Source organism: Colletotrichum godetiae (assembly GCF_030913485.1).
Source record: "Colletotrichum godetiae strain CBS 193.32 chromosome Unknown BDP55scaffold_69, whole genome shotgun sequence".
NCBI lineage: Eukaryota > Fungi > Ascomycota > Sordariomycetes > Glomerellales > Glomerellaceae > Colletotrichum > Colletotrichum godetiae.
Window position 1 is genome coordinate 96,464 of NW_026851317.1, and position 26,551 is coordinate 123,014.

The window sequence follows — 26,551 nt, forward strand, 5'->3', positions numbered from 1 at the left end:
GATCCTACTATACCTGAAGTCATTCACCATGAGGTTTAATCTGAACCTCTTCAGAGCACGCAGGGGAATTTAGCTTCATCATCAAACGCCATAGGTAGGTTCTTCAGTTTCTTGGTGCTGTATTTCACCATGAGGAAATCCTGCTCACCATGCCCGAAAGGCGTGTAGGGGTTATCCTGGCAGCCGTTTCTGAGTAGGGGAATAAAGATAACATTCGTTGTACTAGAAATTCTAACATCATAATCTCGCTTACAAGGTACGTGTAAGAATTTACAATGTTTCTACCACTTCGGAACGTTTGGAGAAAAGTCGGGCTTGAACTTTCTCATGTACGTCGTGTCATCGCGTTTCCGTAGTCCACAATCCAGGTAGAGTTGATGAAGGTGCACCAGCTTCTTCCTATCCAGCTCAACTCCAAGGCCAGGCAAAGTGGGAACGTTTAAACCGCCATCAGCCCACTTCAATGCTCCCTCGACAACAACATCCTCATCCTTTGGCTTCCACGGCCAGTGAGTATCACAGGCGTAGTCTAAGTTGGGAGTAGCCGACGCGAGATGAGTCATAGCCGCAAGTGATATGCCCAAATGGCTGTTCGAGTGCATCGAAAGACGCATTCCCCACGTCGCGCAGATGGCAGCCAGAGTCTGAGACTTTCGAAGACCACCCCAGAAGTGATGGTCGGAGAGCACCACCTGGACAGCGTTCTGAAGAATAGAGGTGGGCAGGTGAGAGAACGCGACGACTGCCATGTTTGTCGCCAACGGCATCGATGCCTCTTTGGCAACGGCAGCCATGCCTTCGATTTCGGGGGCTGGGTCTTCCAAGTATTCGACAATCCCGTCGAGCTCCCTTGCAACCCACTTTGAGGTCTCAACAGTCCAGGCGGCATTGGGATCCAGTCTCAGAGGAACACCCGGAAACGCTGCATGTAACGCCTTGATAGCTTCCACCTCCTGTACTGGCGGGTAAACTCCTCCTTTGAGCTTGATTGCCTTAAAACCGTATTCGTCAATGATTTTCTTGGCCTGCTTCACCACACCGGCAGGGTCGAGAGCCGCGCCGTACTCGTCGTCCGGCTGTCCAGGATGCCCAGCCCATTTGTAGAAGAGGTATGCCGAATACTGAACATTGTCTCTGACGCGTCCGCCGAGAAGGTCACTCACAGGGACCCCTGCGAGCTTCCCTTGGATATCGAGGCACGCAACTTCAAATGGGGAGAAGACCTTGTCTGCGACTGAGGCCGTGGTCACCATACCCGCCATACCGTCGCCGCCGGTGCTGGTGTCGCCTGTCAAGGAGTCGACGCATAGCTGGTATATCGTGTTTGTTTCATATACTGAGAGACCCTTGATTTTGTCGGCCGCAAGCTGTAGGCGGCCTAGGTGTGTCGAGTCTCCGTATGATTCACCCAATCCGTAGCCGTTATCTGTGATGACTTCGATGATGCTGCGCAGTGCAAATGGCTCATGTACACCAACACTATTGAGCAGTGGCATGTCATGGAATGCCACCGGTGTGATGACGATATCCCGAATGACTCCGCGTTGAGACATGATTTCTGATTTCAATTTTTGAGTTATCCTCTCTTGTCTTGGTAACTTGGTTCGGCTCAACTAATGGAATTTCACGATGTTTTTAACGTCGCCAACTGAACTAGACTACAGAAGCATGAGGTACAATAGTCTGATAGGTAGTCACGCGGGGTAGGATCCGTGGTATTGTGCCATTCGAAGGACAATAATCCGTATGCGGGGTGGAACGCCGTCTTTTCCGCGGATGTTGGAGAATGACCAGGATCGGCAGACATCCGACATCCGAGGAACCGGGCTTCCAAAGACGGAAAAGTGCATCCGAGCCGGACCATCTGCATTAACCGTTTGACGAACAACGAAACATTTCACATTCTCTTGCAAAGTCTATCCGAGGAAGCAATGGAAGAATCGCCGACCTCACCATCATCCCGAACTCGGCCGGCGACCGACTCCGCGGAACCAGATAGGTCGCAGAAACGAGCCCGAGCAGATTTTCCGCCTCCACGGGTCAGTAGGGCCTGCGATAGATGTAAATTGTCAGTGTCTTGTGGAAAGATGTGTTTTGTCGTACACTGGCTGATGTCTCGTATGCTGGTTCCAGGCGAAAGACACGATGCTCTGGGACATGGCCGTGCGTCTTCTGCGGGGAGTTTAAGTTGGATTGCCAATTCACCGCAGCCTATAGGCGAGGTCAGCTTCTTCCAGCTATTGATAACAATACTATGAATCTCGAAGGCCAGAGTTCTCCCGAGAATACAAACTCAAACTCTTCTAAGAAGGCCAGAGGCGGAGGAATTACCAGCGCCGCCGTTCATCGGACTTCATACACTGAGACTGCACCAATTTCCCCAAGTTTGGTTTCGGTCTCTGGAATTAATGATGAGACATCGTTCTCACTCACATCTCCGTCTTACTTGAGAGACAGCGAGATCACAGATCTTCCCCATGATGCTGTGGTGGTTGACGATGTTCCTGATCTCCCCGATACGGACTCGTTGAAAGACTCGCCAGAACCACCGCAAACCGATGAACAGGGCCACTACGTAGGACCTGCATCCGGTGTTTCGTTTCTCTCTCGAATACAAAAAAGGCTGAAAGTGCAATCCCCTGGATATTTAAACACGTCCGTCTTCAACTTTGGGGATCGTCCACTGCCCGGGCAAGATTCTTCATTTGCGATTTTACCGCCAAGACCTGTAGCAGAATCCATGGTCAAGAGGTACTTCGACTTTGCTGCAACCACACATCGCTTTCTACATCGCCCTACTATAGAGTCCTGGCTGGAGATGTTGTATGACACCAATGGGTCCATGCTTTATAAAGAGTCTGCAAGGAGTCAAACAGCACTTCTGTTCATGGTTTTCGCCCACTCGAATAATTATCAAAGTCGACAATTTACACAAAGTAAGGAATTTATCATAGAATGCGCAGAAACAAGGCAAGTAAAATTTTCAGGTTCAAGACCACGCTGAAGACTTTTGCTCATCACCTTTACCCCTTAGTGCTCGATTCTTTGCTGTGGCGGAGCACCAACTCTCAATGGAAAAGGGCGAGATCAGGCTGGCACACATTCAAGCGCGACTGGCACAGTGCTTCTATCTCCTGGCGCAATCAAGACTCAACCATTGCTGGACGCTATTTGGCATCACTGCTCAATTAGCAATGGCACTCGGCATCCATAGGAAGTCACGAGTTGACCCAAAGACATCTGATCGCCTGGACTACGTTGACTTGGAATGTCGAAAGCGTACTTTTTGGTGTGCTTACAACCTCAATACCTATCTCAGCGCTGCGTTGGGGCGGCCAATGACCTTTCATGACGAAGATATTGATCAGGCGTTGCCGCTTTGCGTTGACGACGATCAAATATACCCTGGCTATGGGACCCGGCTAATAGAAGGTAGCTCTTTACTGGCTTCGGCACCGGTCGCCCAAATCAAGTAAGTTGTTGCGATCCCATCATAAACGTAGGCTAAATCATGTCAACAGGCTTTCGAGGATAGTAGCCCGAGTTATGAGAAGTCTTTACGGCATCAAATCATGTTCTACTGAGGAGCACCTTGTATTTGCTGCAAGGTTTAACAGAGACTTATCCGAGTGGCGAGACTCGATTTCTTACCTCCTTGACACGGCTGGACCTTCAGCGTTATATGTCAAGTTGGTCCTAAGGCAGCGTGATGTTCTCAAGCTTGCTTATTGGCACGCCCAAATTCTTGTCCACAGACCTTTTCTCCTCAAGTCTCTCAGTAGCATCTTTAGCAGTGGCCGTGAAAAAGGCACTGATTATTTGCGGTTGAGGCACGAAGAAATTCGAATGAACATTCAGCTTTGCATTGACGCCGCCATAGAAATTACCAAGCACATCAATCTAATCAACAATGCTGGCGAGCTCTATAGCACGCTATTTGTAAGTTACTGCTCCAGGTTGAGAATACTTAAAGAACCAAACTCACATCAACTAGTTCATACCCTATTACGGATTCTGTGCAGTTGTAATACTCTATGTCTTTTCAATCCAGCGACGAGTCGAAACACCAGAAACCTGCTTGGACTGTTTCCGTCTAGCTTCTCGATGTCACGCGCAGATCGAGAGTATTGCAACGAATGGGTCGCTTATGCAGCGCTACGGTGTTGTCCTGCAGGAATTACGCCTCGAGGTTCTGCGGAACAACACCTATCTCGCATCAGTCTCAACTCCCAGAGCTAGAGATTGGTCGAGGACAAAAGAGATCAATGAGAGCCAGGCCGCCTTCCGCCAGAAGCCCCAATCGCATTCCAAGATTAGCGACAGCGAATCCAGACTTGTCATGGGTCGAGTTGCCGAAAGCGTTCTGCAGGATGCTGCCGCTCCGTTCCATGCGTTCGATGTCGGATTTCTCGACATGACGAATTGGGCTCAATTCGATTCTCTGGCAAGTAACATTTCCACATAACAATGCCAAACTCCAAACGGCTAACACGGGCTTTTCCTGCATCATAGGTCACAGGGGGCACGGGGACTTTTAATGCTTTGCTTCACGACGACTCCGCCAATCTTTGGGGCCATAGTAACGCCCTGGAGCTCAATCCCTGAGGTGCACCCATTCTCGAGCCGCCAGGTCTTCAACAGATTTCTAAATCAAGATCAATTTCTGGCGGCGGTATGCATGGAGGGGCTTATGTTCCGCAGAAAAGAGCAACAGATGCTTGATGGCGAGTGAACCATGCTCAATCCATGCCATCCGACCACGGAAGAAAGCATTGCAGAATATCGAGACCAACACCAAAGGTTGCTGATCTACTCTGATCAGGCCCTTGGTCTCCGCTTTTTCTAAATGGAGGCCGGGTGTCAGGCGTTCGTTGGCTCATGCGGCGTGGTGGTCGGACGAAGACCGGCCGGAGCCGAATGTCACGGGTAAAGACTTCCGGAATGGAAAATTGACTTTGAGACACACCTCGTCGTTAAGCCGCAATCGGATAGCAATAGTTCCATGGCAACTACGGAAAGGGCAAACACGAATAACTCGGGCCTAACTCCCCGAACCTGAACGCAAGAACCAGCACCTCCGATTTGTGCCAAGATGGCTACTGTGCGGTCTTTTGTTCGTGTGACAGACACTTTGACGCGAGGAATTCTTCAGACTCTTGATCAATTCTACTAGGCTTGAACAAGGGGATGAGACCCACAGTCCCCGCAAGTTGACTTGAACAAGTTCGTAGTGGGTGGTCAATAGTTTCGAGGCCTGTCTTGCACCCCATCCCCACCACGGATCGGAAGGCCGGTTGTGTCTTCTTCTTCTACCTGATAACCAAGAATTGACCGAATATCAAATGTTTTCTGTTTTGAGTTGCTGGAAAGCGGGTGTTTTAATCACAACTTCGTCAATGCATTTCCCAACATCCATGATCGTCAGTACGGCACGGCCCAGCTCGTCGGCCGGCGTTACAGGCCCAAATTTTGCCAGTCAGAAGAAGACTGTTTCCCACGTGGCCTTGATGCCATACATGCATGTTAGTCGCTTGTGGAGACGCCTTACCAATTGAACCCATGGTTTCTCTCATATGCTGATTTTGACTCTCTCAGCTGAATGGCTCGACATAGCGCGATGGACAGTGTCGTTCCAACAGTCTGGGTCGCCGTGGGTAGGACCACGAGACAATCTAGGAGAGTTTCTCAGTCGCTCGCAGGGGATATGGCACGCCAAGGTTTGCCATTGTCACCAGCAACGATTATCTTCTTCAATTGGTTCGAGGAGCCGGGGACCTCGGAGCCGAAGAACCAGCCGCCTCCAACTGCAAATGATCGCCAAGCGGAAGCTAAACGGCTCTTGCCATGTTTCTCATATCCTCTCCAATCATGACGCGCCTCGGGAATCCGGTTTAATTCCCTAGCGAGAACGTTACCTTCGAAGTGCCGGACACAACCCGGATTTCGTAGCGAACCGGCGCCTCTCATGTGATTGACCTAGGGAATCGCGCGGTCTGGGGTAAGTCCACTCTGGGGAAGAAAGGAAATGCGGGGATAGCTCAGATGCTCCTCTATGTTAGAGTGAACCCTTGGATGTGGATACGGAACGGGCATAGATACCAGAGACAGTCTGACAGACCACTCGCGCCGGCTTGGCTGCTGCACTGCTGCTCTTGGGTCAGAGTGGACTGGTTACAGCCGAGGGACTAGGAAGCGAACCATTGAGATGCCCAATGAGGGCCGTATATAAGGATGAGATCGCTTCTGTATTGATCTTCGAGGGAAGGCGGTTGATTTTCTCCTCATCAGACTCTGACGGCCTAAATCGAGCCATCCCCTCGTGTAACAAGACACCGAATTCTGCGCAGAGACTCGACCGCCAAAATGGCAGACTCAGCGAATCGGACGTATGCGATCGATGACGAGAAGCGCGATCTCGCCAGCAGCGATGTGATGGAAGACGCGCATCCCGCTGTGGTGGCAGCCGTTGCAGCGCACGAGATCGCGCACGAAGTCGACGACGGCAAGTACTCACCATGGACGAAATCCATGTTCAACCTCTACGGCGTGCTGTTTGTTGCGTACTGCTGCGGTGCCCTCAACGGCTATGTAAGCTTACTTCGACTTTCATTTGGGACAGACCTGGTCGAGCTGACAGCAAACACAAGGACGGATCACTCATGGGATCGCTCAACGGAATGAAATCTTACCAGCGAACTTTTGACATGTGAGAGCTCCTTGCTAGCAAGACTTTTCAAGTGGATTATGCTGATATAGTAGCAGGAAAACTTCAGGTTCTACGACTGGCATCGTGTTTATGATGTATAACGTCGGATCGGTCTGCGCAATCCTTTTCACAGGGCCTGTCAATGACCTTCTTGGACGACGCTGGGGCATGTTTACTGGCGCTTTGCTTATCATTGTAAGTCAATTATCCATCAATCTCTCGAGCTTTTTTTCCGAACGGGCATGTACTAATAGATGTTACAGGTTGGCACCTGCATTCAGTAAGACAAAGTTATTCATCGAGATGTTGATTCGGACGTTAACTTGCGCTTCAGGGCCACGGCGAACCACATCCCCCAGTTCCTAGGGGGACGTTTCGTCTTGGGTTTCGGTGTATCGTTTTGTTGTGTCTCTGCTCCGACCTACGTGAGCGAGCTGGCTCATCCGAAGGTATGCAGAATCTTGCACATAGGGATAGCCCAATGAGTTTCGCTGATGAGATTGAAAACAGTGGAGAGGTACCCTGACTGGACTCTACAACTGCATGTGGTAAGAGCATCTACTTGAGAGTTTCCGCATGGTGTTTCGCCCAAGCTAACAATGAGACAGGCCAGTTGGGGCTTTCATTGCCGGTTGGGTAAGCAACTACAACCTCTGATCTCTTTGACTTTCTCGTAATCAGGTACTAACTGCGAACCAACAGGTTGCCTACGGAGCTTCTTTCATCCCAGGCGACGGTGGTTGGCGACTCCCTGTTTGGTGCCAATTGGTCACTTCCGGAATCGTTGTTGCATTCGTTTTCTTCTTGCCTGAGAGTGTGAGCAATCAGCGGAACCCTATACTCTGTTTCAACAGCTGACGTGAGACTCAACAGCCCCGATGGCTCGTCGCTAATGACCGGCACGAAGAGGCAGCAAAGATCCTAACACAGCTGCACGGCGAAAGGGACCTCAATCACCCTATCGTGCAGCTTCAGATGAAGGAAATGATGGCCCAGATATCTAACGAGGCTAGTGATAAGAAGTGGTGGGATTATCATGAGTTGTGGAACACCCACTCTGCCCGGAGAAGACTTATCTGTGTACTGGGGATGGCCATCATGGGACAGGTGAGAAATTCAGTGCCCCTCAAACAAATGTTACGACCGGTCCTAATGCTGATTCATCTCAGGCCTCTGGCAACTCTCTATCAAGCTACTACCTCGTCACAATGATGAACACAGCCGGAATCACCGATGAAAAGAAGGTCCTAGCCCTCAACGCCGTCAATAGCATTCTCGGTCTTCTAGGCAGTGTTATCGGTGCCCGTCTCACCGATCGCGTCGGTCGACGACCTTTGCTCATCTACAGCATTCTCTTCTGCTCCGTCACTTTCGCCGTCATCACCGGTACATCTAAGATGGCTGTCGATGACCCGAGCAACACCAACGCCGCCAACACTACCATCGCTTTTGTCTTCCTCTTCGGTGTCGTATTTTCTCTGGGTTGGACAGCACAGCAGAGCATGTACATTGCCGAGACTCTCAGCACCTCCACCCGTGCCAAAGGGACTGCCGTCGGCAACTTTGCCTCCTCGGCTATCTCGCTTGTACTTGCTTACAGTTCTGGCCCTGCGTTTGAGAAGATCGGCTACTACTTCTACCTGGTCTTTGTCTTTTGGTGAGTTACTTCTACATTCATTGCCTCGAGTCTAAACGATGTCATCAATGCTAACAGTCATCTCTAGGGACATACTGGAGGCAATCTTCATCTTCTACTTCTTCCCGGAAACCAATCACAGGACGCTGGAAGAGCTCGAGGAGGTGTTCTCTGCACCGAACCCCGTCAAGAAGAGTTTGGAGCCTCGCACAGCATCAACTGTATTGGAGACCATGAAGGTTCCTAATGAGAAGTTTGTAGAGGCTGAAGTGAATTCCCCATCTTGGAACAAATAGATATTTAGTCGAGAACTACTCGTCCTAGCTCCTGAATGAAATCGATGATTCCTTGACTATATCGACTGTTTTCTGTCCGTGCTATCTTGATATGTATCATTCTTCTTCTAGCCCACTGCCTCAGACTAAAGGAATGAGGTACATTGACTACTTTAGCAAGTGATCCTCAGTGTTTGCCGATGAAGGCGGGCTTCGGAGCTTTAGTGGGTTGGCGGATATGCATCGGCTTTCTCGCCGAAATCGCCATTCTGCTGGGAATAACGTGCGGAGATTAAGCCCATCCCGGAAGACATCCGATCATCTAGACAGTTAGTCCTCACGAGCACAAAATGAGCACTCGTAAACTGAACTCAGTTGATCGTTGTCTCGGAGCTTCTCATGTCACCAACATTTGCTACCTCTCACTATCTCTAGCTGCACCAAGGCCTCATTGCTGGTTGACTGGCCAAGGATATTGAAAGCCCCAGCGATCTTCCTTACATTTTTATCCACGTCGCCAGGAGTCCTCTGAAACAATGTCCAGCAATACGCCCATTGTCCTCCGCCTCGGCGAGGATATCAAATACAATCATGACTACTACAAAGATGTTTTCACTGATCGATTCACCGTCGTAGCCAACGAGGAGACCGACCGAACGTCATTCATCAAAGCCCTAAAAGAAAAGAAATATGGCGACTTTTCCGCAATATTCCGCCCGCACTTCCAGAGCGGCGGCGAAATGGGCCAATGGAATGATGAACTCATCGACCTCCTGCCCTCATCAGTCCGCATCTTTGCCTCCGCGGGAGCAGGCTTCAACTGGGCCGATGTCGATGCTCTCGCCCGCCGCAAGATCTGGTACGCCAACGGTGCCGGTGCCAGTGATGAGGCCGTCTCCGACACAGGACTATTCATGATTCTTTCCGTGTTTCGCAACTTTTGGAGAGCACAGAGAGCTGCGAGAACGTGTGATCCTGAGCAGTTTCTTGCCATGCATCGGCTCGTGGGAGGAATCTCGTGGAGCCCACGCGATCATGTGCTAGGAATCGTGGGGTTGGGAAACATCAGCAAGAAGCTCGCATACAAAGCGCGGACAGCATTGGGTATGAAGATTCACTACTATGATGTCGTGCGATCACCACCGGAGGTCGAGGAAGAGTTGCAAGCGACCTTCCATCCAACACTGCACCAGCTCCTAGCGGTGTCAGACTGTGTTACGCTTCATATTCCGCTCAATGCTCACACGCAGGACTTGATCAACAAAGAAGCTTTCGCAGCTATGAAAAATGGAGCGCGGCTCATCAACACGGCACGGGGCGAAGTTGTGAACGAAGAAGCCTTGATTGGGGCTCTACAGAGCGGGAAGCTATCAGCTGCTGGGTTGGATGTTCATTACCACGAACCACAAGTCTCAAAGACATTGGCAGACATGGAGAATGTAACTCTGACGTGCCACAACGGAGGAGCAGCCATAACTACGCGGGTTAACTTTGAGCTGAATGCTATGAAGAACATTGTTGAAGTGGTTGGAAACGACGGTAGCTTGGTCGGGAAACCGTTGACGCCGGTAAATCAGAAGACATTTGAGACATCTTAATAGATCAAAAGTAGCTCTCGCGATATTCTCCAACATAAGATTTGTTTCTTCTCAATCCTGACCTTGCCTAAGGTAATGGCTCATCCAACTGACCAGACAGTAGCTGATGTTGGCATGTTTGCCGATCAACATGTCATCCCATCAACCTGCCCTCCGGCATTCTCCCCGATATTCGGAAAAGTCGGTTCAAACGTCGCATGCCGGCCCTGGGGCCTGACTACAAGGTAAAAGAAACCCCAGGGGCTATCCGTCTCCTCCCCCGCAAACCAAGAATCCGGGGCCCCGGATCAGAGGCCCTGTCACAGGGTCATCCCACCGGCATTCTCCCCGGAGCTTTAATCCCTGCGACGGCATTGGTGTCTATGTTTCTTTAAATACTATAGTTGAGTATTTCGAGCATCTTCATATCACTGTCGAAGGAAAGCCACCCGTGTTCGCTATTTCGTCTGGTCTTGTAGCTTTTATGATGTCAGAAGCAATTCAAGCACAAAAGCAAGATGCCGAGCATACAGAGAAACGTCAGACACTGTTGCCTGATGAGTTGCCGCTCCCTCAAGGGCTGGAACACATGGCCATCGACGAGCTAAGATCTCTTGAGAAGGGTCTCACACGGCGTCTTGATCTCACATTGATGCCCTCGGTGTTCATCTTATTCCTCCTGAATATCCTGTACGTCAACACATCACTTATTGGGTCTTCCTCTGCTAATGATCCCAAAGGGATAGAAACAACATAGCAAGCGCCAAGATCACAGGTCTTACAGAAACACTCAATATAACAAACGCCGAGTACAACACTTGCTTGCTGATGTTCTACGTCGGTTGTAAGTGGCGATCTTAATGCCTGGAGCCCTCAGAATTCCTTGCCGCTTACTTCACTGCCAGACTGCATCACCCAGGTTCCTTCAAATCTCATTATTGGGAAAGTCAGACCTTCTTACTACATCTGTTTAATCACTTCTTTGTGGGGAGTTCTCTCCATGTGCCAAGGCTTCACCGCCAATTTCTCTCAGCTTGCTGCTGTCCGTTTCATCCTTGGTCTGGTGGAGGCTCCCTTCCTACCTGCTGTCTTCGTTTTGATGTCCTGTTGGTATAATAGAAAGGAGCTGCCTCCAAGGATTGCTATCCTGTACGGCGGTAATATGCTTGCTACCGCATTCTCGGGACTGATTTCTGCGGGTATCACCTCGGGCATGGAAGGCAAGGCAGGAAGACCATCGTGGGTAAGTTTACAAGGCTAGAAGCATGACTCGGAATTGACATCCCATAGGAATGGCTTTTCATCATTGAAGGTGCCATGCCTGTTGTCATTGCGCTGCTCCTTCTGCCATTACTTACAGACTATCCACTCCAAAGCAAGCATCTCTTCATCTCACGAGAGCACCAACTCTACGCCGTAAGTCAGACTTATCTTCGACAGACTGCACTAAATCCGTTAATGGACTATATATAGGAGTGGAGAATCCGCAAAGAAAACGCAGGCATTGTTGACGAGGACCCGGAGTCGATCTTTTGGGGACTTAAACAAGCTCTCATCGACCCCAAGCTCTATCTCTTCATCGTTCAGCAAATGGCGTTGATTACTGCCCAAAGCTTCAATAATTTCTTCCCCTCGATTGTGGGAACCCTGGGATATGGCCAAACAAGAACACTCCTCTTGACGTCCCCGCCATACTTCTTCGCCTTCATCGTGTCACTGTGTGTATCGTTCCACGCATCGCATAAAGACGAACGTGGCTATCATATCGCTGTTCCGATGATCTTTGCCCTGCTTGGTAATCTTTTGGTATGTACATCGACAACTACTTGAATAATTCTTTCATGGAACTTAATTGTACTCTATGTAGGCCATGTTCGTGCCATCCCTCGGAGGAAGATATTTTTCCATGTTCCTCATGACCTCTGGCTCTTATGCGCCATATAACCTCTGCGTAAGCTGGCTCAGCTCTTCTCTACCACGACCTAGAGTAAAGCGTGCGGCCGCTCTCGCCATTGTCAACTTCATGGCCGCAGGCGTTGCGCACTTTTACACAAGCTACATGTTCCCTGATAGCCAGAAGCCGAGGTACTACGCCGGTGGCACGGTGATGTCCGGGGCGTGTTTGGTATGTGCCGGCGTAGCTTTGTCAATCAAGTACTACCTCAAGAAACAGAATGGGAAGTTCGAAGAAGAGGAGCGCTTGGGCGTTACGAACCATAGCCATATCAAAGGCTCAAAACTTGGGCACGGTGGTGAAGGGGTTGTCTCCTTTCGATACGTGCATTAGGTTGTTATGCTGCTCTACCATCAACTACCTACTACACATTATAAAGCTAACCTCCTTCTAAGAACATGTTTTATTCTATGTCGACGGAGGAGTCTATGATTTCCTTTAGGTAGATTTAAGTCGCTCCTTGTCGAGTGATTACCTATTTTACGGGGATGATGTGCAATCAACGAAAGGCTGTGGGTACTAAAGGGCGGCATCGGTGGGAGTTGTTGCTTGGCAGAACCAATGGGCATCGGAAAACATGATGATGACAAGAAGTACACAGCTATATATGACATGATGTAATATAGTAACAACTATCAACGTCCATAACTAATCCGTCATCGGAACAAATGTGCCCAAAAAAACCGGCGCCATGCCTTGGCAATGATCGCGAAGATAACCGTCGGCAAAACTTTTGACGATCGGCTATTATATTTAGGCTTACTTGCCAAGCGTCGATCCAACCCCACTTCTTCCTCTGGATGCCGCTTGGTGATGGTGCGGAGGAAAAGGGGAGCAAGGTGGTCCGACTTTTCCACGGCAAAGGCATGCGCGGGGCCCCAGGTTCTCTCAAGGCCGTTCGGACATGACCAACCTCCCAGAGAGCTGAGCCAAGCCCCTAAGACGATATATCGGCGTGATGAAGATGTGGAAGAAAATGGCTATCTCGCCAAGACTGTTTACTCCAGGTAGAAGTGGAGATAATGGCGTCAGGTCCAACCTTCAACGGTAATTTCAACTCTTTCTCCTCGCGTCTTCCACAGAGCTGGACGCATGTCCCCAGATCCCTTTTACAGGTCAAGCAGCGAATGGCATGCCTCAATATGTGGCCGATGAGCTCTTTCATCTAGTAATAGCCAAACGTAAAGGTTTTTACAGGGTTCACTGTCCCATACAATGGCCACGTCTGGTCGATCTACGCGCGTCAGGCCGGACCCCGGACCTTGAGAGGAGATAGCAACAGCAATCAGCGACTTCACAGTGTCTAAGTTCAAAACAGCAAGTATATAACCGCACACGATATCTTAGCATCAGCGTCTCAAGTTTCTCCTCTGCTTCATCTCCACTTACTCACTTGCGTTGAATATTAACATCATGGGTATCCAAGGTTCTTTCACGGCCCTGGTGGCAGCACTGAGCGTTAGCTCAGCTGTGGCATTCAACGTGATTCCCCGCCAAAGCAACGGCACTGGCGAAACAAGCCCGCACTTTTCGGATGTGTCCGACTACATCGATTCCATGATTGACAAGCTATGGCCAATCAACAAGGAAATCCATGACAACCCTGAGCTAGGCTATGAAGAAGTTAAAGCCCATGACCTTCTTACCTCCTTCATGGAATCTCACGAAGGGTGGAATGTTACAAGATCCATCTACAACATCAGCACAGCATTCGTCGCAGTGTTTGAAGGATCAGGTGAGGGACCTGTTGTGTCCTTCAATGCCGAGTATGGTTCGTTACTCTTGACCACGGCTACTTCGCCCCAGACTAATTGGTGTCGGTAGATGCTTTACCTGGACTGGGACACGCTTGTGGGCACAACCTCATTGCGACAGCCTCCGTCGGAGGAGCGCTTGCTGCCGCTGAGATCATGCGTGCTGAAAGCCTTCCTGGCAAAGTGATTTTGTTCGGCACTCCTGCTGAAGAGAGTAAGTGATATCTAGCGCCTAAGAGTTTTCCCGCGGAGACTCATTTAGAATGAAGGTCTTGGTGGCAAGGTCAAGCTCCTTGAAGCCGGCGCCTTCAGGGATCATAACATCGACATCTCACTCATTTCTCACCCCACCAACGGCGGCGACTCTCCGTACATGATCACCACATCGACCGACCGTTTCGAAGTAGAATACTACGGCAAGGAAGCCCACGCGGCCGCGTCTCCTTGGGAGGGAATCAACGCTCAAGACGCCCTGGTACTCGCCAACAATGCCATCGCTCTCCTCCGTCAGCAGACGCGATCGACCGACAAGATTCATGGTATCATTACCTCCGCAGGAACACGCATCAATGTCATCCCCGCGCTCGCTCAAGCGTCTTTTCAAATCCGATCCGCCGAGGACGAGGCCCTGGAAGAATGGACTGAGCGCATCATCAAGTGCTGGGAAGCCGGTGCCCTGGCCACAGGCGCTGAGCTCAACGTTACCAAGCGCCCATACGGCTACTCCAACATGATATCCAACGACGTTCTCGCCAGCTCCTGGTCAAAGTACTTCACCGAACTTGGCGGCAAAGTCCCCAACGCCGAGGTTGATAAGCTGCGCGAACCGAGTGGTAGCACCGATCAGGGAAATGTTAGCAAGGACTTCCCCACGATCAGCCCTTACTTTGGAATTACGAACGAGAATGGCAGCACCCCATCTGGCGGTCCTCATACTGCTGCTTTTGAAGTTGCCGCTGGCAGTAGGGCTGCATTCGACAAGGCTATAATGGTCGCGAAGAGCATGGCTGGTGTTGCTGTTGATGTCCTGACTGTTGACGGCATGCTCGAACTGATCAAGGAGGAATTCGAGGCTACACAAACAAATCGCAGAAGACGTAGGTCATACCATTAAGCCTACAGCGTGGTCTTCTGGATGCGTCAACAAGTTCTGAGTAGCCACAGAGTACAAAAGTAGCTAGAGTCATTTTGCCTAAACTGAATCCAAGACCTTGATATCGTGAAGTCCTCTCAATCCGTCTTCTGCACAATTTCTGTGCGGACAAATATTTTATCTGTCGACCCGTCATCTCTCAAAACACGATCACCCTGCGCTTCGCCAAACTCGGAACGCCTATGACTCGCTTTCCTTCCCCCAAGCGCCTTTGTGCCTGTTTCTCTATGCATATCGTCCATCTCAAGGTTCTCCTCCGAGTCTGTCATGACCATGAAACCATCAGCCCCTCGAGAGTGAGGTTTCGAGGCTGAGATAAATGTACGCGGTCCGGTCGCCCCAGACTTGCCACTTTTGTAGTATTTCGCGTGAGGATCGGTTCGGTCTGCACTTGATCGAAGGGTACTGATGAAGCGGCCAAAGATGCGATCGAATACTGGCCGGAGAATCGGTGACGAGGAGACCATGAGGGCGACGCCCATTTCAGCTGAGCTCCATACCATGGCGTTTGGGGATGTGTAAGAGAAGTCAAGAAAGTCAACGCTAAATACCGAAGCGAGCCGCAGGGCTCCGAAGACGATCGTCCTATGGTAAATCCTTCTCGTCAGAACTTGTCGAAACGGGAAGGGCTTCAGTGCAAAGGCGCCAATTTGCTAGCTCAGGCGTTCACTCACAAAATGCCAGCTCCGAAGATGCCTATGAGGGCGATTCGATGTGCGCTAGAAACTTGGAGCTTCAGAACCATCGGGATGGGCAAAAATGAAGATGATTAGATCGACAATGACATCGACCACGCCCACAGCAGCGAAAGCTGTAATTTGATCACCACAGACCCCCCCGGAAATCGTCGGATTCCATTGCATCGCGATTGGTCTGCAGATAAGCAAGCCGATGAGAATCGTCATCAAAGTCCAGGCAATGCACATGCCCATGGTTGCCCAGGCTGCAATCTGTAGGCCACGATCCGGTTAATTTACTCACAGATGCCATCGAGAGAGGCCACTTTACCGCTGATCTTACCTTGAAGGGACGGACAAAGAAAATGCGTTGAAGCATCCAACAGATGCTGATCTTGAGGGATCCAAGAGACACAGCGTAGACCACCTGACTAGCGTATCCAAACTTCATCAACTTCTCAATATGCCACTGCTGGAGCTCTGAGACGTGATGACCTGCACCACCAAGGAAAAGCACTGATCATTGATCCATGTCGTTAGTCCAGCATCGAGAACAATGCAGCACGCTTCCAAAAGCCAAAGAGTAGGACCACTGAGTAAATGCTGTACTTACTCATGAAGTGCAGAACTACAAAGGCGTAGAACAGTATCTGACGGACTTATGATCAGTCGAGTGCCCAAATTTTGCACGGATTCGTCCTCGTATCATACCAATGCCACCATGTACAAGCTGTCGTCGACTCCAAAAGGAACGCGGCGCATCTTTCGGGAGTACAGGCGCAGTCCTGTCCATACTGTTACGAGAGTCACCAACACAATGTTGGTATAAATCACCTGTACAGCATTTGGGTTTGCTGCCAGCGGTACAATCGTAGTCGTGATTCGAGAAAGATTCCAATCGATAGTCATTGTTGTCGCGCTCTGAAAACTGCTGTGTTTGCAGCACTTGTGTGGTTCGCGGGGCGGCTATGATTGGGTTTATTTCTCAAGAAGAATTCGGCTTCAAACATGGACAGACTTGACAAAGAACGGCTGGTGTGGGTACTAGGATTACGTCTTATTCTGCAAATCTTTACGGCACAGCTATCTTCATTGAAACTTGCATGACTCCATCTCGGCGGCCGACGAATGCAGACGGTGCAGGGAGTCAGGGGCGCGTCTGCATTCAGACGTTAACCCTGGAGATTCTGGCCAAGTCTTCAGATCCTTACTATCTTGCATAGCTTCCTTTGCTCTACTTGACCGCGTGGAGTTGATGAAAACGTGACAGGGCTTCAGGTTTAAATCAGGTGCTTGTCATATCCCCTCTATTCCATTTCGGGCAGGTCGCCATACTTATGTAAATTGACGGCAGTATTACTTCGTACAAGCAGTACACCATATTGCTTTTCACAACACATCGCGCAGATTCTCATTACCGAGACAGATTAACCAGTCGCTCACCAAGCCTCGGCTTACTTTATGCATGTATCTAGGCAGTTGGATATGAGCCATCATTGAGTTTCGCACGAGACATGGACTTGCACCTGGACGCCGTTGGGACTTTGTAACTTTCCCGCACACCAATGCCATCAATATACCATATCTCTACCCAACTGGAGATGCTTGTTCAACATCGCAAGTCTAGGAAGTACCGGAGACGTGGGTTCTCTGACGATCAGCAAGCCACGTACCCGGTAATACAGACATCTGCATACGGGAGGCGCGCGTTGCGGCGCGGTCAGTTTGCGCGACACCTCGTGCTTCCTGTGGAAACCGACAAGATTCCAGGTTGCAGAGCTGGGGGTGTGCTCTACCAGTCTTTGTTCTCAGACACAATGGCGAAGCGCTAGCCGCCCCGGATTGATACCCTCCAGTCCTCACTTAGTCAATTAACTGATATTGTGATGGATGCTCTTGGTATTCTGTGCCTCTCGCTGACTGGCAACGAGACTTACCTCAGGTTAGCATGGCAAAGTCCAGTATGTACTCTGAGCACTCTTGTTTTCCTTCCGTGTATATTAGGGCAGCTTGTACAACTGCCTGAGTCAGGGCACAGGAACTGTGCAGAATTACGCTCTCCTTGTGTTGACAACAGAGATTTAATCTGCATTATGCCATGAATAATAATTGGGTAGCAAATTTTTGAGGAGGACAGCTCAGTAATTGAATGCGATATGTCGGCCGGCGGATCTTGCTCGGCTTCAAAAAATCGATACTCAAGCCTGTCAGTCACTATCATGGACTTTCTCCCACCAAATAACGGGAACATTTCCCACATCGCTCGCCTGGGTATTGCTTCTCATCCTGGAAAGATCGTACGACTAACGATATTTCATAGACCTCTTCGGCTAGTAGGAATTTGTTCACTCGAAGCCCTGCTTTGTCTTGGTGTTGCGCAATTTTTGAGGTCCCTTGTCGCCAAGCGGGCCTTGTGGGCTGGGCTATGTTGGACCTCGAACCGTTCATCATTCTTGAGCGCGGAACAAGGTGGATGCTCCCGGAGACCAAGGGTCTTTTTGCCATCCTGGCTAGGATGGGGAAGGGGTTTTGACTGAATCAGCCCCCGCGAGTCGCGACAAAGGGTCAATGTCTCCTACGCTTTACCGCCCTTCAGCAATATTCAGAATAGACTGGAGAAGATACCGGTAGGCACCCTTTCGACTACCAGTAAAGTTCAAGCTCGTGGCTCGCTCTTAAATGTCATTAGCGCAAATTTGCATGTACATCAAGTGCGCATAAGGCAAACTCCAATCTACTCATGTTCTGGCGATGATAAAGATACTTCAACGGGTAGATTCCTTGTGTCGTAAATATCGTTGTTCTTGTCAACCAACAAACTTCTTCATCCGCTCATATAAATATCCCTGTCTCTAAAAACTGCCAAGCCAACTAGCAGGGATCACATTCCATATTTTATGCGGTTGGAGAGAACCTGCACTTGAGCCTTGAAGACATCAAGGGTTACGTTCGGACATGATTCCCGACCGGTCTTGAGTTCATTGATCTTGATGCACATACATGTCAACATTTTGTTAGGATTCTGCAACGCAGCCTTGCATCGGTTGTACACATCTCTGAAGGGGATCACTGCAGGAGCATGACACTCTAAGTTGAGCATGGCCTTGCGTGTACACAGTAATACAATGCGCCAAAGAGGATGGGTGAGGTTGAACATGCCCAGGAAGCGGAGGCATGCAGTCCACGCACCTCAGTGGAACGACGTAACCGGTCGTGGGTATTTCCCGAATATCAACATTGGGAAATCATGGCCGACATTATCTCCCAGGACCTGAGCAAGCGTGTTCCTACTTGCGTTTGCATATAAACCTAAAGCGACTTCGCTACACATGCATTCCTTTGGTGATCTTCGAGGCCCTTTCGCTTGGTCCAGACCAACCCCTAGAGTCACTCTTCGTTCTCTCCCCTCCTCGCTCCCTACCAATCATACGTCTTGCTATTAGCGACTCAAAGCCAAGATGCTATCAACTGTTTGGGACTACGTCGTGGTTGGCGGTGGCCTTGCGGGCTCCGTTATCTCAAGCCGTATGTTGGAGTACAATAGTTCTCTCAACATTCTCCTCATCGAGGCCGGCGAAGACACCCGGTCGCGAACCGACATTCTTTACACCAACGCCACAAACCTCATGGGTGGCGAGCTCGACTGGCAGTACCCTACCAAGCCTGTCTCCGCGCTCAACGGCCGTAGTCTCGTCTACAACCAAGGCAAAGGCCTAGGCGGCGGTGCCGCGATCAACTCTTGTAAGCAGCCAGTGAAATTTCCCTGAGAATGAAGTCAGGTATTGACAGTGGTTAGGCGGCTACACTCGCGGCCCCAAGGTGGACTATGATGAGTGGGCTGAAATCGTAGGTGATTCGCGATGGAGCTACGACAGCCAGCTGCCCTGGATGAAGAAGGCCGAGGACTGGTTTAGCACCAATAGCACCGCTCGGCATGGCAATGGAGGTCCACTCCATGTTGCTTCCGTCACGTCCACAGGCCGGTCATACCCTCTCCGTGATGATGTCGCAGGAGCTTGGCAAGAACTTGGGATCACGGGCTTGCCCAACCTCGACAGCAACGCCGGCGAGAACTTGGGTCGTGCTGAGCTCACCGAGACCAGACGCAGAGGTCTTCGTGAACTTACTCCGGTAATCTACCCCCTTGATGGCATCACAGTCTTAACCGACACTCTTGTTGAGAAAATCATCCTTGCCAAGAATTGCAGCGACGGAGAGCTGAGGGCAACCGGTGTCCAGCTTGCCAATGGTACCCAGATTTCTTCCAAGAATGTGATCTCGGCGGCCGGAGCATACCGCTCTCCACAGTTGCTCATGCTCTCTGGTATCGGCGACTCTGAAGAGCTGCTAAAGCACAACATCTCCGTCAGGCTCGACCTTCCTGAAGTCGGAAAGAACCTCATGGACCACATGTCATTTTATCAGTTCTGGAAGCTCAAGGATCCTGAGAAAGGTCTTGCGCTTGGCTCCGATAACCCATTGTTCTCACAACCCGAGTTTGCTACTGGCTACCCGATCGACTGGGTTGTGTCTACCGATGTTGACAAGACTGGCCTTGCCGCCGCCATCGCCAAGGACGAGGGTGCTGTACCAGATGCCGCAACTCACTCTCTCCTGAAGACAGGCCGGGGTTTCCTCGAGAACTTCATCATTTACCAAGCCTACAGCGCCTCCAACCCTACTGTTCCTTTGGATGGATCGCACATCTACACCAATGTAGTCTCTTTCCTGCCCACCTCCCATGGGACCGTCGGTCTCGAATCCTCCAATCCCACAATCGGACCGGTCATCAACCTCAACTACCTTGAATCCGAGGTTGACCGCTACGTCTACCGTGAGGGTATCCGCCAAATGACCAAAGTGATGCTGAACACCACTTTTGGCAAGGACTTCATCGCTGGCGAAACTGCGCCAGATGCCTTTGAGCCCGTGTCACTTGATGACACTGACGATTATCTTAACTCTCGCTTGGCAGCAGGAGGTGTCACAACGTGGCATCCCCATGGTACATGTTCCATGGGCAAGGTGGTTGACTCCGAGTTTGAGGTGAAAGGTGTGAAGGGTCTGCGTGTGGTGGATGCCTCAGTGCTGCCTGTGCCCATGGCTGCGCATCTTATGGCTCCGTTGTATGCTATGGCTGAGCAGGCAGCTGCTATAATCACTGGCAATGCGTAGAAGCTTTGACATAGACATTTGATGTAAGCTTAGGTCAGAAACACTATCGGACTTCTCTGCATCATCGTCACTTGCGTGTCTGTGCATGATTAGGCCTATATGACTCATTTATGCGGAATTCATTCTGGAATCCCCCGGAAGGGAGCATGTCACTCATTCCTGAGTGTGGGTCATCATATCTCTATGACCTATCTCTCAGATTCCCTCCAGACCGTGCCAGAACTTAGAATCTCTCGGTTAACGACCGTTCTAGAACCAATGGAAAACAGCTCTGACTTCTCGCAAGTTCAAGTTTTCTCACTAGATCAGAAATCGGTATCTTTCCTCCTCTCATGTATCAGCAAAAGGCTACAGAAGAGTCTGTAGACGTGCCCAACACATTAACACCTTGAGGGCAAATGATACGCTAATCCAGTCCGACTTTATTTACATTCACTTTCTCAAAAGTCAAAGACGATTCACGTCTAGACAGACTGTAGATGGATTTATTGGCTCCTTCTAGGATTTGATGAGCAAAGTTTTGTATGATCGCGGCACATCAATTGATGGGACGTTTATGGTGTTTTATTTTTGAAGTTAGCTTAAGACCAACTTAACTTGTTATGACTGCATTGTACCAATAATCTTTCCCGGTGCCCCAGTGCTTTCTAGTTTTTCACTACCAGATTGCGCCCCGGCAGCATTTTGTGCGTTCTTCTGCTGAAGTTTCTTTTTAGCATCGTCACATTTCTTGGTGTATACGATCCTGTCATTGGCCTCCGATAGCTTTTGAGGAGTGGCTTTATTGTGAGTGACACGTCGCTTTTCTGATTGATCTGCTTTACTTCCCTCGTGATGCCCATAGCCGGCACCCCCATGACGACCACCCTGTATGGATGTATCAGCGGTCTGGGCGCGGCGATTACCCCTGGTACCAATCCCAAAGTCAGGAGTGCCGTTGACATCTCCGGCATTGGTGCCACCGGTGTAGGAAATATCGTATGTCTCGGGAGTTTCGCCGTGGACTACCTCGAATGAGAACAATTGCGATGACATTTTTGCTCGCGGTCTCAAGGTTTTCCCTCGTCGCATGGAAATGACAGTGAGCAAAGTGATTTGTATTTTCTGAGGTCTTGATGTTGTTCTTCCTGACTGTACAAAGTCCCGATGAGATGAGACTGGTTTTCATGTGGTGGACGGTAGAGTGGTTGAGTTCGTTTCGTGTCGACTTGGTGTGCAGAACATCGTCCAGAGCCGAGCATACGCACGCGTCTTACGTATCACCCCCGGTATGAACCACTTGGTGTTGTTCAGTTTATCTTTGTTGAGTTGGTGCAGTCAGCAGATGTGCCTCATCGGCTTGCTGCATCGTAGACTGTTTCGAACAGTGGTTCGGTAACACAGCGTCTCCGAACGGATCAAAAGTTGAAACTTGTTGTATATCGTTACGGTAAAACGTGGCGGCTAGGGAATTAAGCTGCTCTGTGTTGATTGGTTCGCTGATTGGGTCAAACGTTGAGGAATCGGACAAGCAAAAAGTTGACGTTTCCCGGATTTATCTGGCTTGCCTTCTTTCAAGCAAAAGTAGGGAACTTGACTGACGCTGGATGGGATACCTAGTTCGCAATCGGCCAGGCACTATCAGGCAAATCAATGTAAGACATGAAGAGTACTTGTTAAGGAAGCTAGACTAGCCAAACTCAAAACTAGCAGATAACCACTCCATTGTAACGCTCAGAGAATCTCCGTACGTATCGCTTCTCTTTTAGTCATCAACTTCCATGACCGATTCAGCAGTTGATCCAACTATTGACATTGGCGATCCAGCGGTTGTTCCAGCGGTTGTTCCAGCAGTTGGTTCAGCAGTGGGCCCAGTAGATGACCCAGTAGTTTTAAGTGCCTCCTGCAACAGTTTCTTTACGATCCTGTGCCTTTTCGCCCCAGAACTCATTCTCCCTTTCCTCGTAATACAAGTGCGTAAACACCTGAGTATCGTCGGGAGTGTGAGGTATCCGTTTGGAAATGTCTTTGTTGCTCCCACTGTATTGGCCACTACCAGTGCCTGCAGAATTGACTCTCTTATGGGCTGCGGAGTTGGGACCCTCCGCACCGGCGTGGCGGCCGCCTTGGATACCAGCAGACATTTTGCTAGGGCCTTTGGGCTCTCCGGCATTGGGGCCAACGTCTTGTCCATCAAGCCATAGTCCCCCGGGGAGTAGTGGTTCATACTGCTTAGTTCGAGAATAATGTCGCTTGCGACTGATCAGGATCGACTGGGGATGGGGCTTCGTCAAATGAATTTGACATGGTGATTTGAATAAGTTTAGATGTATCCGTGCACGTCTGCAGATATCATTGCGAGATCGGGGGGGGGTTATTCTGGTGGACGGTACCTAGGTCGCTTGAGCTTTCTTCCACATAGTATTGTGCAGAGTCGGGTGTCCGCAACGCCTTCTTTTACAGATCGAAATAAGCCCCAGCATCAACTATCAGGATCTTTCTGAAGATATTCGACAATTCCCGAATCCATCCCATGTCTGATGTTGTCGGCAGATGTGCCGCCACAGGCTTGGCGCCTCTTTCTTGTCGCGAACAGCGATTGGGTGACACAGCATCTCTAAGCGGGATAGGAATGTGCTGTCCAAAAGGACGGTATAGTGTGGCGGCCAAGAGTGACCTAGGCACTCTTATTCAATGTGACTACCAATTCAACTGGTCTTTGAATGACCCGGCGGTAAACACTCATCGTCCCTTCCGAAGACCGTTCAAACGCAGGCGGGCCGCAGTATCAAACGATCTTCGCAAAAGAACGTGCATGTGTCAGAGTGACTCGGGTGACAGGTAGGGGAAATCATCAGCAAACAAACAGTCATCCGCCCCCCGCACCTACTCCCCCTCATATGAGAGCGTAATAGATGGAGTCAACAGGTCAAAGGCTACATCTATGATAGCAGGGCGTGATGGATGGGAGGGAGTGAATAAGAATAGATTCATGTTCGGTTCTGGATCTCCCAATCCCACGACAAAGCGCACTGTAAGTCTGTTCTCGGTCAAAGTCTGCAACGACGGGTCTTGTTCGTTTTGTGATCACCAGTATGGGATTCAAAGCTTGTTGGCAAAAGATAGAATCTATGAAAAAACCTCAACAAAGCACTAGATGCGTGTACAAGTACCACCAGCCGTCACATGTTGTACGATATACGCCCCTAAAAGGCTCTGCATTCAATCAGGCCCTTCTCATAGTTGTTGTAGACGACTCCGTCACAAGCCAAGAACCCCATGGCAGCAAGTGCAGCGGTAGTACCTCCGCCGATGGCACCGATGCCAAGAGCCGCAATACCGCACTCCATGACCTCAAAGACAGCTGATCCGACAAGGGTGTCCATACACTTGTTGCACTCCGTGGCGGGCTGCTTCACGCACTGCCTTTCCTGGGCCTCACGGAGACGGCGCCTGCGGATGTTGCCGACTGATCCGGAGCGTGCCGTGTTGAGGATGCTCTCGGCGCGGACCAGATTCTGAGTCTCCATAGCGCCGGCAACTTGTCGGTCCTGCAAAGTGTTGGCGTACACAGCGGGGTCGATGGCTGTTGCAGTGGTGAGGAGGCTGCTCAGAAAGACGGTGGTGATGGTGGTGAACTTCATATTGGCGGAATGTAGGACTTGAGGAGTTGCTAAAGCGAGTGGTGTGTAAAAGAAGGTGGTCTGAAGTTTACAGGACTGGAAAAGGAGTGTAGAGTGATGGAGAAGTGATTGGTTTGAATGATGATATGACTGGACGAAGGGTGGATGAGGGAGTATTTATGTGAATTTCAAAGGCCGCTATTGTTGACAACCCTGCTCATGTTGGATGAGTCGACTCTCCAGCATTCTCTTGGGGCTGAGATTAAATCCAAGGTATGATTTGCGAAAGACTCGCAAGTTAGACAATCCGTCACGACTTTTTTCAAATCCCGAGTTGCGCGGACATTCAGAAGAGATCCGAGACCGAAAACTCACGATCCAGAATTGCACTCTTGGCATTTTCATGGCTTGGAGACAGTTTGAAGCTATCACGAGTGCATCAAAGAGTCTTTGATACTCGCCTCCATATTACCTGTCTCTATTATAGTTTCTGACCAGAGTGTTTCCTCAAGATTGGTGCCTAGCCAGGCGTTATACGAAAACGAGCTCAGATGAATGAATTACATGTAGTCTTTACGGCTTTTGAATACACTGAGGGGAGCTTCATATAAAGGGGCTTGGCACGTGGCTCATTGCGCCTTACAGCGCCCATTTGCACCGTAACAGCAGTGCATGCGGAGAAAAGCAGCATCTGGCCGTTCCCGACGAGCGCCAGCTTTTGGTCCGTGGGTGGTGATCCGGCACAGATCCGAAGAGGTCTAGGCCTGCTTTTTTCCGACCCAGAGGTTTGGATTGTCAGGTTAAGCCTGGGACGAATAACGTTAATATGGTTTAGCGTGGGCAGACGAGTCATCTCCGGGCAGTTTTATCCAAACTCAGTGGTTTTGCCAACGTTGACCTTGCCCGAAAGGACAGCAACCATCTATAATTGACACAACTATGATTTGGTCCGAACTTACTGCGTATGCGGGTTCTACGCGATTTAACCCTCTTCCATCTGAGCTCGATGCATAATCGCCAAGATTCTGAACTCAGCCTCAAGAGTCTGTGAAGGCATGTCGACGAGACTCTTGGCAATGATCTCTTCAATCCCTAAGGTTCAATTCTCTCAATGAGGAACCTGGGCTTTGTGATGACTGATTCGTTTTCGCGGAATCATGTTGTCGACAAGTTAGTTGAGCTGGACTTCTCCGGCTGAGAACTCCCCGTGCCGAAGAATTTCAATGGCACGACAGCAATCCAAAGACAACACGAGATGCTTCTCAAATCTATAAAAGATCAGTGAATCCCATGGGTGATACCTTCTTTTTTTTTTCTCATCATCACACACTTCATTCAGTCTCTTCAACAACAATCATCACAATCTTTCGGCTTCAAGCTCTCCAATCTTTACATCCCTTACTTTTTGCCAACTCAACAAGTTTCACCAACTTCCCAACTTTTCAAATCTTTCAAAATGTTCTCCAAGACCATCATCGCTGTTCTCTTCGCCTCCGTCGCTGTCTTCGCGGCCCCTGTTGAGACTTCCAGCAAGGAAGTCGAAGGAAGACAGATCAACCAGAGCGTCACCCTTTGCAGCGACAAGGGCATGGCTGATTGCGACACTGTCAACTTCAACTTTGGATTCTGCGGTAAGTTTTTTTCAAGTCCTCGTTCTCCTTTCGATCTATCCAGCTGACATTCCCTAGTCTCTCCCATCGGAAGACTGAACGACAAGGTCAGCTCTCTCAACGCTAACGGCTACAACTGCATCTTCTACAAGTAAGCTTAAAGACATATCCATCATTTTATTACATCAGAGTTCTAATAGACTTGCCACAGTGGCACCGGATGCCGCAACGGTGGCGGTCAGATCGCCACCACTGGCGAGGTCACCGACATCCGCAGCCACCCCTCGTTCAGCACCATGAACGACGATGTCTCTTCCTTCCTGTGCAACATCTAAGGCCTTGACTGTCTTGATGCTAAGGCTTTCTTGCCAGCCTGAGCATCATAGTGCATTCTCCAGCACAACTTGTCGCTTGCCAGCATCGCATCAATCT

At 50.0% G+C, this 26,551-nt stretch overlaps 12 protein-coding genes across 12 annotated transcripts; 8 read left to right on the forward strand and 4 right to left on the reverse strand.

The window, feature by feature from the left end:
• Window positions 1–196: 196 nt before the first annotated feature.
• Window positions 197–1,710, reverse strand: BDP55DRAFT_681652 (mandelate racemase/muconate lactonizing enzyme domain-containing protein). Its single transcript, XM_060576211.1, has one exon. It carries the CDS (start codon window positions 1,551–1,553, stop codon window positions 282–284), a length of 1,272 nt encoding a protein of 423 aa, XP_060423516.1. The 5' UTR covers window positions 1,554–1,710; the 3' UTR covers window positions 197–281.
• Window positions 1,711–2,518: 808 nt separating this feature from the next.
• On the forward strand, window positions 2,519–4,213 carry BDP55DRAFT_528871 (fungal-specific transcription factor domain-containing protein; the record flags this gene model as incomplete). Its single annotated transcript, XM_060567827.1, has 4 exons — window positions 2,519–2,918; window positions 3,007–3,472; window positions 3,522–3,939; window positions 3,995–4,213. Coding segments are annotated over 4 exons (1,503 nt in total), but the record flags the coding sequence as incomplete, so codon positions are not given.
• Window positions 4,214–6,363: 2,150 nt separating this feature from the next.
• On the forward strand, window positions 6,364–8,638 carry BDP55DRAFT_564528 (general substrate transporter; the record flags this gene model as incomplete). Its single annotated transcript, XM_060570344.1, has 11 exons — window positions 6,364–6,588; window positions 6,648–6,706; window positions 6,763–6,901; window positions 6,970–6,986; window positions 7,041–7,155; window positions 7,217–7,254; window positions 7,315–7,342; window positions 7,409–7,522; window positions 7,580–7,813; window positions 7,876–8,363; window positions 8,431–8,638. 11 exons carry the CDS (start codon window positions 6,364–6,366, stop codon window positions 8,636–8,638), a joined length of 1,665 nt encoding a protein of 554 aa, XP_060423518.1.
• A 515-nt stretch (window positions 8,639–9,153) lies between these two features.
• On the forward strand, window positions 9,154–10,215 carry BDP55DRAFT_564539 (2-ketogluconate reductase; the record flags this gene model as incomplete). The annotated part of the gene is made up of 1 exon (XM_060570345.1): window positions 9,154–10,215. One exon carries the CDS (start codon window positions 9,154–9,156, stop codon window positions 10,213–10,215), a length of 1,062 nt encoding a protein of 353 aa, XP_060423519.1.
• A 568-nt stretch (window positions 10,216–10,783) lies between these two features.
• Window positions 10,784–12,481, forward strand: BDP55DRAFT_564486 (major facilitator superfamily domain-containing protein; the record flags this gene model as incomplete). Its single annotated transcript, XM_060570338.1, has 6 exons — window positions 10,784–10,884; window positions 10,935–11,038; window positions 11,100–11,437; window positions 11,485–11,610; window positions 11,668–12,000; window positions 12,062–12,481. The coding sequence occupies 6 exons, from the start codon at window positions 10,784–10,786 to the stop codon at window positions 12,479–12,481; spliced, it is 1,422 nt and encodes a 473-aa protein (XP_060423520.1).
• A 1,080-nt stretch (window positions 12,482–13,561) lies between these two features.
• BDP55DRAFT_564570 (aminobenzoyl-glutamate utilization protein B) lies at window positions 13,562–15,016 on the forward strand (the record flags this gene model as incomplete). Its single annotated transcript, XM_060570346.1, has 3 exons — window positions 13,562–13,919; window positions 13,973–14,116; window positions 14,172–15,016. The coding sequence occupies 3 exons, from the start codon at window positions 13,562–13,564 to the stop codon at window positions 15,014–15,016; spliced, it is 1,347 nt and encodes a 448-aa protein (XP_060423521.1).
• An 82-nt stretch (window positions 15,017–15,098) lies between these two features.
• Window positions 15,099–15,558, reverse strand: BDP55DRAFT_773114 (uncharacterized protein; the record flags this gene model as incomplete). The annotated part of the gene is made up of 1 exon (XM_060581164.1): window positions 15,099–15,558. One exon carries the CDS (start codon window positions 15,556–15,558, stop codon window positions 15,133–15,135), a length of 426 nt encoding a protein of 141 aa, XP_060423522.1. The 3' UTR covers window positions 15,099–15,132.
• Window positions 15,559–15,774: 216 nt separating this feature from the next.
• BDP55DRAFT_773115 (uncharacterized protein) lies at window positions 15,775–16,641 on the reverse strand (the record flags this gene model as incomplete). Its single annotated transcript, XM_060581165.1, has 4 exons — window positions 15,775–16,005; window positions 16,076–16,248; window positions 16,346–16,382; window positions 16,444–16,641. 4 exons carry the CDS (start codon window positions 16,639–16,641, stop codon window positions 15,775–15,777), a joined length of 639 nt encoding a protein of 212 aa, XP_060423523.1.
• Window positions 16,642–19,128: 2,487 nt separating this feature from the next.
• On the forward strand, window positions 19,129–20,907 carry BDP55DRAFT_757593 (uncharacterized protein; the record flags this gene model as incomplete). The annotated part of the gene is made up of 2 exons (XM_060580787.1): window positions 19,129–19,473; window positions 19,529–20,907. The coding sequence occupies exons 1-2, from the start codon at window positions 19,191–19,193 to the stop codon at window positions 20,905–20,907; spliced, it is 1,662 nt and encodes a 553-aa protein (XP_060423524.1). The 5' UTR covers window positions 19,129–19,190.
• A 1,968-nt stretch (window positions 20,908–22,875) lies between these two features.
• BDP55DRAFT_681662 (uncharacterized protein) lies at window positions 22,876–23,186 on the forward strand. The gene has a single exon (XM_060576212.1). It carries the CDS (start codon window positions 22,909–22,911, stop codon window positions 23,131–23,133), a length of 225 nt encoding a protein of 74 aa, XP_060423525.1. The 5' UTR covers window positions 22,876–22,908; the 3' UTR covers window positions 23,134–23,186.
• A 906-nt stretch (window positions 23,187–24,092) lies between these two features.
• On the reverse strand, window positions 24,093–24,530 carry BDP55DRAFT_773117 (uncharacterized protein; the record flags this gene model as incomplete). The annotated part of the gene is made up of 1 exon (XM_060581166.1): window positions 24,093–24,530. One exon carries the CDS (start codon window positions 24,528–24,530, stop codon window positions 24,093–24,095), a length of 438 nt encoding a protein of 145 aa, XP_060423526.1.
• A 1,435-nt stretch (window positions 24,531–25,965) lies between these two features.
• Window positions 25,966–26,454, forward strand: BDP55DRAFT_698178 (uncharacterized protein; the record flags this gene model as incomplete). Its single annotated transcript, XM_060577760.1, has 3 exons — window positions 25,966–26,140; window positions 26,198–26,270; window positions 26,331–26,454. 3 exons carry the CDS (start codon window positions 25,966–25,968, stop codon window positions 26,452–26,454), a joined length of 372 nt encoding a protein of 123 aa, XP_060423527.1.
• Between the last annotated feature and the right edge of the window lie 97 nt (window positions 26,455–26,551).